The sequence below is a fragment of the Octopus bimaculoides genome, chromosome 4 (genome assembly GCF_046866305.1).
Source record: "Octopus bimaculoides isolate indiv1 chromosome 4, ASM4686630v1, whole genome shotgun sequence".
Classification (NCBI taxonomy): domain Eukaryota; kingdom Metazoa; phylum Mollusca; class Cephalopoda; order Octopoda; family Octopodidae; genus Octopus; species Octopus bimaculoides.
In genome coordinates, this window is record NC_142931.1 from 101,765,409 (window position 1) to 101,777,851 (window position 12,443).

The 12,443-nt window shown below is 35.6% G+C and overlaps 1 protein-coding gene across 2 annotated transcripts in view; it reads right to left on the reverse strand.

The window, feature by feature from the left end:
- Window positions 1-12,443, reverse strand: part of LOC106867328 (uncharacterized) — a 149,310-nt gene that overhangs the window by 47,450 nt on the left and 89,417 nt on the right. For both annotated transcript variants that reach the window (XM_052967315.2, XM_052967314.2), the window contains one exon: window positions 7,533-7,593. In XM_052967315.2, the coding sequence (XP_052823275.1) occupies window positions 7,533-7,593 (61 nt within the window). The remainder of the gene's footprint in view (window positions 1-7,532; window positions 7,594-12,443) is intronic.

Consider the following 12,443-nt stretch of genomic DNA (forward strand, 5'->3'; position numbering starts at 1 on the left):
GACGTAAACACACCAGCATCAGTTGTCAAGCGACGTTGGGGCGACAAACACAGACACACACATAATATATACATATACATATATACGATAGGCTTCTTTCAGTTTCCGTGTACCAAATTCACTCACAAGGCTTTGGTCGGCCCGAGGCTATAGTAGAAGACACTTGCCCAAGGTGCCACGCAGTGAGACTGAACCCGGAACCATGTGGTTGGTAAGCAAGCTACTTACCACACAGCCCTGCGCCTATATATATATATATATATATATATATATACATACATATATGGTACCCCAGCATTGCTATAATCTAATGACTGAAACAAGTACAAGGTAAAAAATAAAAAGATACACATACAAATTCCTATATAATAGACAGACGTGTGTATATATATATATTTATTATATATATGCACACATACATATACATATTCTCACACACCCAACCATGTCATATCTCTCTCTGGCAGCTGTATCATCTTTAAACTCCTGCTGCTTACCTCCACCTACTTTTCTCCTGCACCCTTCTGTTTATCTGAACTCAGTTCCTTGTTCATCCACCCTATGTACTTTGGCAGTCTGACTCTCCATCCCATACAATCTTAGTCAACCCACCCATCTCTCTTCATATTCTGCTTTATGGTATCACCTGGGCACCTCATCACCATTGTCTATCTCTTGCAGCTCCTACTGTTCATTTTGTCTTTCTCTCCCCCTAATAGATGTGGGTACTCATGCATATCCCTCTACTAGAACCTGTTCATCCCTTCTTATACTAATCCGCTTGTCCCATGGCCTCCCTTGGGTTTTTAGTCCTTCAAGCTGCATAGTGACTTCAATAGAGCAAGTGGAATGAAAAGAAGCACCTAATGGATGCATCCTGCCATTTCCAAAGAAGGGAGATCTCAGGGTCACCAAGAACTACAGAGGGATTACTCTCACTGCCATATCAGACAAAGTTTACAATGCCATGCTTCTCATTTGTATTCGACTGAAGATTGGAAAGGCCTTAAGGAAAAAACAGAATTGCCTTTGAAGAAACATAACTTTCTCCCAGATTCTTATATTCCCAAGAGTTATTGAAGGAATTTAGGCAAGGAATTCAAAAGCAACCTTCTCTATTTAACTTTTCTATGGCCTTTGACTTGATACACAAAAAGAAAATAGAAAAAAATACTTTTTCCATACGGTATCCCAAAGGAAACTGTCAATGCCATCATAATGTTGTATAAAAATACTCCATCTGTAGTTTGTTCTTCAGATGGCAACAACTAGCATCCTCCAAGGCGACACTTTGGCACTCTACATGTTCATTATATGTCTAGATTATGTTCTAGATACCTCTGTAGATGAGATAAAGAACAATGGATTCATTCTTCAACCAGCCAAAAGCATACATCATATGCACTCCAATTCCTTGTCACCAATAGTCTCCAAAAGTATGAGCTAAAGGTTTCAGGCATTTGTTTGCCTTTTTTTTATCTTTTATTTATTGGAGGACCATCATGATGCATGTTCTAAATTTATGACAAGCCTTTATAATCCTTTAAGCTTTGCTTTCTGTATTTCTTGTTTCAGCAGTTTCAGATAATCCACACAAGAATGACCAGTGGAAGCAAAATAATTTTTTGTCTAATCTTTTTTTTTTTTTTTTTGGTGCTGCGAATGGCAATGATAGTAGTAGTAGTAGTAGTAGTAGTAGTAGTAGTAGTAAAAGAAGTAACAGCAGCAGCAAGGTGTCTTCCTGAATTAATATAATTAAGATAATGTAATTTATGACTCTATACCTTACCCTATTTTCTTGAACCTCTTATCAATAGACTTTCGTTAAGATATACAATAACCCAAACCTGCAGCTTAACTTAGCGATAGCTCAGCTAAAGAGTGATTACAGCACTGGAACACAGACACACATCAACATACATACATACATACACAAACATTTAAAATGCCTCTTTTCAAAATGATTATGCAATTTTGATTTTTCCTTCTGAAAGAAAAGTATTCCATAGCTTCCAAAATTCTCTGGAATTCACTGATTAAAGTTCTTTAAAATGTCCTCTGATAAGAAAGTTCTTAATTTTAAATTTATTGATACTTTAAATTTGAAATACAGTAGAGACCAGAGGTGGTTATATATGAAACAAAGAAATTAAAACAGACACTTCAGTAGTCTACCACACACAAATGCATAAAGCATAGCATGCCTTTTCCCCAAAGTTTGATAGGTAGTATAGTCAAGCACTGGTGTGTACTGAATTTTGTTAGCTGTCTGTTTATATGTGTATTTATATTATATCTATCTATATATATATATATATATATATATATATATATATATATATATATATATATATAGAGAGAGAGAGAGAGAGAGAGAGAGAGACGAGTGTGTATGATTGGGTATAGAAGAATATATTACTCAAAGAAATTCCAACTTTGTCTGATCTTCACGTTTTATTTACAATTGTATAATATAATACAATGAAATGATACACTATTAAATCTCCATTCTAACTGAACTAGTACTTTCATGCATTAAACTATGCAATCTTCAGGTTAATGTAGTAGTGGTGACAGTTATGTTTTACACTTTACAACTGTAAAAATATATATATATATTTACTCAAGTACCCAAAATAACAAGGAGTTTCTACCTCATAAACAGGAGTTACACCACAGTCATTTTGTGATCTTTGCTACCCTGGTATCTATTAACCAATTTATTTTGTCCGAGTTAATTATTAACTAGGAGAAAATAAATACATATAATAAAATATATATATATATATATATATATATATATATATATACACACACACACACACACACACACACACACACACACACACAAAGTGGGTACTGAAAAATTCCTGGCTTTGAGGGCATCGAGAAAGGCCCAGTTGGGAGCCCAACTATCTGGGCTTTTTTTACAGGACTTCTTCTGAACTAGATCGATACTTTATTGCTACAACACCAAACAAAACAAACAAAAAAAAAAAATTAATGAAAGGCAATGCTGACCTCAACAGAATCTGAACTCAGAGCATCTTTTAAGTCTCCCTTGTAGGCTGGTATGGGTTGAACAGTTTAACAGCATCTACTGGGTCTCAGAACTGCATCACACTTCAATGTCTGCTTTTGTTACCACTCAAAATATGTGTGTGTGTGTGTGTGTGTGTGTGTGTGTATGACCAATTTGAATGTATACATATTTTTATATATCAATTTTAGATATTTTCTTTTTTAAACTTTAGTTGCTTTTCATTTTCTCACCTGCTATCATTTTAATTATAATGAATCAAACCTTGTTTCACTCCTCAAATAAGCTGCTTTTCCAAGAAAGAATTTACGTACCTGAATTTTGCTGTAGCCTGCTGTTGTACAGCTCACCACCATTTCCTTATTATCATCATGCTAGATTTGACTAGGATATATAGACAATCAGCCATATGTTTAGTTGAACCCATCAAGAAATTCAGAATAATTCAATGGGATTTATTCTCAATCAAGTGAAGAAGTGTACACACCAATAGACGATACAGATATATTTTGTGTATACATATACATATATGTGTGTGTGTGTACATATATACATACACACACACACGACAAACACATATCATACTCAACAACACAGTGGTTTTATTTAGTACTCTCATGTTTTTGTAGCAGAAAATAGACAAGAACACTTTATATTCATATGTAAGATTGTGTGTGTGTGCTTTATTTACCACTGTCTGAAATATATTGTTTACAGCAATAGATGTATATGAAACAAGTGGAAACAATTGAGATATTTTCCCCACTCACCAATTTTGGAAATGTTCTATTTAAATTCAGCTTTTCCCGTTTAAAGTTTTCACACACACACAGGTGTATATATACCCACAGATACAGTTTTTACGGAGTGAATCTCAAAACATTTTCTATGAGTGGATGGCCTCTGTTGTCCACCTTCATCTGTTTTCAAGTAAGGTAATATTTTGTCATGATCAAACATGTTTATATGGAAGACTGGAAATGAACGACACTGCTTATATGATGGTGATGCACATTTACAACCACCATGCAATGTCAAGATGAGGCACAAACTGAAATACATGTATTTCTCTCTCTCTCTCTCCCCCATATACACACACAGCAATACAACAGGCTATCTGTTTCTGACTATTAAATCCACTCATGATTTAGTAGAAGACACTTGCACGAAGAGCCAAGCAGTGGGACTGAACAGAAACCACATGTTTGGTAAGCAAAGTTCATAACCACACAGCTACATTTGCACCTAACATGTGTGTCTGTATAAGTTTAAACATATATGTGAGTGTGTGTACATACATGTAAGTATATATGTGCGCATGCTTATATGCTTTCATAGACAAAGAGATAAATAGATTATGACTTTATATATGTGTGTGTGTCTCTGTATACATAAGCATACAAATACATATAAAGAAATTTTATGGTTTCATATACACGCATGCTCCCACACATACAATAGAGGTGAAAAATATTGGTAGAGTGTTACATCTGGCATTACCATACAATGTTTGGTTGTTCAGCTCACAAGAACATACATCTGTGAGAAGTGAACTACACTAAATATACCCCACAGACACATTACAAATCTTTGGGCTAAATATTTGGATAGGTTAGATGCAGCTAAACAATATTCCCCAAGGCATACATGGAAAATTCTCTCAGCCAAAAATTTCAGTAAGCATTTAGTTCTACTTTAAAAGCCTCTGTGATGTCTAAACTTAAGAATTAGATGCCCTCACCAGAGACCCAAGTAGGCTTAATATGGCTTCTTCCTTTTTAATATGATGCCAGGTGTAGCTTGCAAAGACATTATCACATACCAAAGAATGCACACTGGGAAAATACATCCATTGCTATGTTGCAAGAGATGCAGGTCAGAGGAATAAATAGGTGTGACATTCTGTGTCTTTCTTAAGAGTCTCATCCACTGATTTCAACCAGGGATTGAAACTCAGTCATCACAAATGTACTGTGCCAAGAAGGAATATTGACTGAAACTAGTAAAAGAGTAGAATGTTCTCTTTACTAACTAAAACAAATAGGTTAACTGAATTCTATTCAATTCTCTCTTTAAATGATATACAACAGAAACATGTACATCCAGCTATTCTCATTTTCTTTCTTATATATTTATTTTCTCATGTGACATTTATCTGTGTATGGTGCTGTATATAGACACACACACACATATGGCACAGTTTTTAACCCTTTAGCATTTAAACTGGCCTTATCCTGTCCAAATATTCAACCTATTTTATGCTCAAACCAGTCAGATCCAGCCTTTCACTCATACCCTACAATATCATTCTAAAAATAAACAATCACATCATCAAAATCTGAAGTTACAGGATAATGAATGATTAATTCAAAACAATGTGAATAAATAAGCATCAGATTTTGATGGAGTACTCTGAATGCTAAAGGGTTAAAAATATATTCATTGAAAGCATAACAGCTTCAAGATGTGTTCATAGAAAGACACATCAAGTCAAAAGAGAAATCAATCAAAAAAGTATTAGACAAAAATAGAAAAAGTTATTTGTTGAAATATATTCACATATTGCGTTTAACACTTGAGTTCTTTATTTAGGGGCTACCATCATCCTCTCTATCACTGTATCAATATATATATCTATATTTCCATTTGTGTGTGTACACAGATTTTACACACACACACACACACACATAAGGTACAGGCATGGCTGTGTGGTTAAGAAGTAAACTTCTTAATTATGTGGTTTCAGGATCAGTCATACTGCACAGTACCTTAAGTATCTTCTCCCATAGCTTGGGACTTCTGCAGGAATTCTGTTTGTATGTGTGTATGTGTGTATGATATGAGAGAGAGAAAGAGATATGCCTGAGGGTGGGAGGGCATGAAGAGAATGTATCAATGTTGATATTCCATGTTTGCCACTAGTTGAGAAAAGTGGTCGCAATGTTGACATTCCTTGTTGACATTATGACTGGTCGCTCTGTACTTTCAAAGATCTGTGGAATAAAAAAAATCCCTTACTTGAAAACAGGAAAGGTTTGGCAACAGGAAGAGCATCCAGCCTTAAAATCTTGCCTCAAATGACTCCACATCCATGCTGGTATTGAAAAAACACATGTCAAGCAAATGAATGTAAGCACATAAATATATATACATACAAACATATATATATATATATATATATATATATATATAGTCTGTGTGTGTGTGCGTGTGTATGTAAGCATACTCTCTATCTTATAAATAGTGGCTATCTCATCATGTCTAAGTGTAATAAGCTGAGCATTTTATATTTCTGAGTTATGTCCCTTCGCATTCTGGCGAAAAATCCACCCCTGCCCCCAACTAAATTGTTGTTTTAGTGGAACTAATAAAGCACTGGACAATTTGCCTTCAGTAATTTAATCACAACTCTTCACATTCTAAGTTCAAATACCAGCAAAGTTGACATTAACCTTCATCTTTCTCAAGGTAGATAAAGTAAGTAATGGAGAGGAATATAAATAATATTGTCCTTCCAGAAATGTTTGACTTGTGCTTATTTTAAAAATCTCTCAACAGGGCATCAGAGAAAATATTTTGCAGTTCTTCCATCTCTTTATGTTCTGAGGTCAAATCCTGCTACAATCAACTATGCCTGGTAGGGAGGGTGGTTGATAAAATAGAGTACCAATTAAGTACTGAGGTTGATGTAATCAGCTAAGTCTCCTCCTTTCGAATTTCTCACCTATGTCCATATTAGACACATTCAACAACTGGGGTTGAATGTATCAATTGTTCTCTCTCTCTACACTAAAGTCATGTTGCTAAGTTAGAGATTATGCAGGCCTTGCACAGCAAATTTATAATAATAATATCATCAACATCATCATTCACTTAGCATTTGATTTTGTTTCTTCCGCAATTGGATCACTAGACATCAAGCTGCACCCCACAACTTTAAGTATATAGCACTTTTCTTATGGTTCTTGCTGTGCCAAGCAATCAGGCTTTCTATAGCACCAAGAATTTTTTTTATAATCATCAACGTATACACTAAAATTGAAACTATTCCTATAAGTTCAAATTCAATAATGAGGCTGACAATCCTATTGACTAGAACTATACCCTCCTCTCAAATTTGTGATCTGGTGCCATAACATAAATATTGAAATAATCATTAACACCAACAGTTGTTAGGAAGAATTTCTCATCATTCAACCTCAGACTATAACTTGACAGTAATAACATCTCTGATAAGGAAAGGGCTGTACTTGCCCGTGTGATCCCTAATGCTCTAGTTCCAGTAATCAAACAACAGTCAACTTTATCATGCAGTTTAATACAGCGTCTTTTCATATGCCACAGTTATATTTCTTTCCTTTAATTGTATAATGACAGGTAGTAATGTGTTGAGGCCCACAGCTCTGCAAGACCAAGTTTCGAACAAGTAACACTCCTGAAATCATACCGAGTTGACATGGAAACAGAAGGACAACAACAACAAAGTACTTACAAGTTATTTGTGATTTTGAATGATCATCGTTTTCTAAATCTTTACTTGAATCATAATCAGTCTGCAAGATAAACATGGAAACAATAAAAATACAGTTCACGTATAAGTGTGCATACATATTTATGCATATACACACACACACACACACACACACACACACACACACACACATATATATATATATATATATATATATATGCATGTATACATAGATAATATATTCATATATAGCAAACAAAATTTAAAGTTTTAGATTAATGCTTTGAGAAAAATCAAAGTTTGAAGTTTCAAACTTAACATTTTTATAAGATTTTAAAGGACTTTCAACCTTATCTAAAACAGGGTTGCTTTTTCTTTGGATTGCCAAAAAATTTCCAAAGATTCAGTTCAATCACTGTAAACCTTCAAACTTGTTTCAATGATATGTTGGTGTTTGGAATACAACTTACCAAATTAATTTTACCAACTGAATATTATATCATTATCCATTGATATTATAAGTACCATGTTAAATTACATATTTGTAGGGATCACAAATAAGGTACATAATGACTCTGAATGGCTGACAGCATATTCTTCATTGCAACCCACATAAAATTACTGCTCATTTAAATAGTGCACTGCTGCTACACTCACACACACAAATTCTAGGACCCAGGCTCCAACTCACCATCTCAAATAAGGACATCAAGCTTGATTAACAGAGATTTACATACCAATATGCTTATTCAACGAATATGTTATTCCTTCTCAATATCTCTTCTACTGAGGCTACAGTATCCTTTATGGCTGTGTGTACCAATCTCTGCTCAGGGCTACCAGTGGCACCCACACTACCACTTGTCCTTATTGTGTCTCACTTTATCCCCACCCACACTCACTTCAAACTCTTGTAGTGAACAATTACCCCATAAAATTATAGCACCATAAAACTTTCACCCACCTGAATTTGATAATTCTATATACACTATTTGAGGAGGAAGAATGAGAAAGATAAATGGAAAATGAGAAATAGCTAAACTAGATAGGAGAAAGTCAATGAGATATGGGTAGGATGAAGGGGTGAGTCGTAATTCTAATAAGCTCCCTAAAGATACAAATCAGTGAAATATAATGGGAACATTTTAGTAGAAGACGAAAATACAAAAGAAAAAAATGGAGAAAGAGTAAAAATAAAAGTCTATATTAGTCAGGAAAACGATTTCTTGTTTCAGATAGGAAATAGTTTTTTTTTATTATCTCCCTTGTCGTTTCCATTTCCACGAATGTCAGTGTTACAAAATTTTAGGTAAGTCAACAATAAATACATAATAATATTCTACGAAATCTGACTCAAACTACTAAGCCTTTCACCCACTCAATCTGCTTTTCTAACACAGACGATTTTCTGCCAGGTCACAAATAATATTTTCTCACTCAAATTGTTCATGTATTTTATTTGTTACATTTCGTGTCCTAAACTACTTGACATCAGGACCCATGAGTTTTACAGACTGGTGAAACAGATATAGATCCTGTTTAATTGTAGACCAGTGTTTATAGAAAGAATTCCTGAGGAATTACAATTCCAAGTGGAAGAACTGCATTGAAATGTTCAGTGTGGGATCTGCAATGGCAAACACAGTATGGTGGTACCAGGCCAGCTTATTTCAATGCATAACAGTAGCCTAACCGCATAGCCAGCACATCTGTCTACAAACACTGTTATATATATGCACAGACTGCACTTATTGCTATACAGTGGTAGATAGAGTGTGAAAAGTACTTACAATACTTTGGTTGTGTCCACACGAAAGTTAAAAGCAGTGATGGGCTTCAAGACAGCATAGAATGTAGCCTAGGTGTTGCTATAGAAGATCCAGTGATCTGCAAGAGTGAGTGAGTGTGTGTGTGTGTGTGTGTGTGTGTGTGTGTGTGTGTGTGGGCACACATATGTGTGTCAAGATTAACAGCTGGAGAATGTGTTTACCCATTCATTCTGATGTGAGTTATTGTTGATGTTTAACACAGCTTGAGTCAGCTCAGATTCAGTAAACCTATGACCAAAGACCTTCAAGTTGTGACTGTCCTGTTATTTTCAGACATGATATATCTATGATTACATTATTCATTGTACCCACTTTTTAAGATGGTAATTTAAAAGGGATTTGGCTACTCCTAGCTGTTATATTTTTAATAGTTACAGAAATAAGGCTCAAAGGGACACAAAGTTTGGGGAAGACGTGTAGTTGATAAGATTAACTCCATTACGGGACTGCTCCTTATTTTATCAATTCTAAGAGGTAAAATGGCAAAGTTGATGCCAAATATACTTGAACATAAGGAAGTGCAACTCTAAATACTGCAAAACATGTTGTCCAATGTTCTACCACATTTTTTTCCAGTAATTATTTAATATTGCTTCCCCACTCTCACCTCAATCAAACATATAGTGATTTGTAGTGTGACAGTAACCAGCTAAGTCACAATCTGAAAGACTCTTTCGTTATCCCCTCCACAAACACACATATACCAAGCCTCACCCCTCCTTATTAAATCTCATTAGCAGGTCATAATGGCAACATATTCTGAATGAGTCAACAAAGTGGCTTCTACATAGTCACTCAGTCTGTTAGAAGTAACAGTAAAAAAACAAATTATAACCTTATAACCTTTCGGCTTAAGAAAAAAATAATAATAAAGGACACATTCCACAATGAAACCAGCATACATAAGGATGGTCATGGTTGGTGTGCTTTTGATCCTAAGTCAGTTGGGTTTAAACAACATACTCTGATGTCATCCCAGTTTTTAATGTATTTACCACCAACTTGTTTCAATTCTTTAATATAATTTCTATTTGAATATTGCTCCCTTTACTCCTCCTGTTCTTTAGATGAGGTGTGGCTGAGGAAGGTAGTCTCCAAACTGTCAAGGACCTGTGTCACTAGATAAGCAAACCAACAGGAAGTTACTTCCATAAATACACACCAGAAACACACTTGCCTGTCCCTCCACCCACCACCATAATGCCATCTTGTCTATCTCCATTGATTCTCTTGTTACTTCATACACTGTGAATGACACAACCACCACACTACTATAACTATCACTACTGCATCACCACCACCACAACAACAATCACTATTACCACTACCACCACAACTATAACAATTCTCTAGAAAGAAGAATATAAAACAAGGAAAAATACCATCAACATTGTTACAAATGTATGGAAAGCCTACAGAAGTAATTGCCTTCTATACAGCAGCTTAGAAATAGCAGCCAAATCTCACTCAAATAATATCCTACTACCTTGTAAAAAAGGAAGAAGGCAGTAAATGTAGTCTAGTCTTAGACATACTAACTGATTAAAAGGTGAGTTGGCCTTTGATCATAAGTCTGTTGGATCATGGCTGACCAGGGGCTAAACAAAACGAAAAATACTAGCTGTGAACCTTTATGTAGTTGAGCAACCTGCAAGACATAACAGTTAAATCTCCCTCACGTAATACACTACTAAGTTTTAAACAAAAAAGGACACAGATTATATAGTCTTAAACCATTGTCTGGAAAAAAAAAAGGACTGGATGGTTACAACTAGAATACTATAAAACATAAATTCACTCAGTAACATTTGTATTGTCTTTATTTTCAAATGATTTACTGAGAGAAGGAAGGTCAGGGTGGAAGGTATAGTTGTATCGCTTCCCTCCCCACTTCCTCGTATATTACTGTTACAACTGATTGAACTTGAAAGAATGAAAGGCAAGGATGGCTCCAACAAGATTTGAACTCAGTTCTGTAATGTAACAATGTCAGTAACCAACTCAAGACATTTAATTAGTTTTACCATTTCTGCCAATCTTGTAGTAATGAGGATTTCGACAAGGATTTCTATCATAAGCACAAGGGCAAGGCCTCTCTCCAATGCTCCACCCCCTTGTGTGGTAGCTCTTATTTTTTTACCCACCTCAGATTTTGTAGATGAGGGTGGAGAGCAGGGAAGATTTGAATTCAGAATAGAAGGGGTGGACAGGAGCAGGCCAACTTAATTGTAATAAAATATTAGGGTGTTCAGTGGAGCACCACCTTATTTCTATGAAAATACCCTAACACAACCACCCAACTATAGAGTGACAACATCCTACTTTTAGCCCTAATTTTATACTATTTTGCTTCTCTGTCTTTTGATGATTCACCCCCCCCCCCCCGCCGACTACCATCACTACTAACATCACTTCCACTCCTACAATACTCCCCCCCCTTCCTTTGCATACTTAGTCACCTCAGCCACTTGTGACCCACCCAATATCCCACAGAAAACCTAAAACAGCAGAATCTAGAGTCCTTACACTGCATAGGAAAGGGGTAGGACTCAGTGAAACTAAGATGGGGTATGCAGGGGGGTGGTCTGGTGCAAGGTAAGGGGAGAGGAAGGATGGGGATGTGCTTGAGATGAGGTGGGATTAGATGTAAAGTAGAAAGTTGGTCAGATGCAAGTCTGTAATCTGAGAGAGAGTGAGAGAGAGAATATGCAGTCTCAATGTCTATGCACAAGTTGCTGAGCTGCTGGCTAATTTATAAACTTGATTCATCCCTTTAGCTTGAAATGATTATTACTTTTGCCTGTGATTCCACTCAAGTGGATAAAATTAAGCATAAATCAAGTTTAGGGGTCAGTAAATCAACTAAGCTCAAGAAACAATTATATTATTATTACTATTGTTAAGGCAGCATGCTGGCAGAATCATTAGCATGCCAGGCAAAATGCTTAGCAGCATTTCATTTGTCTGTGTTCTGAGTTCAAATACCACTGAGGTTGACTTTGCCTTTCGTCTTTTCAGGGTCGATAAAATGCATACCAGTTGAGCACTGGGGGTCGATATAATCAACTTACCTCCTCCCCTGAAATTACTGGCCTTGTGCCAA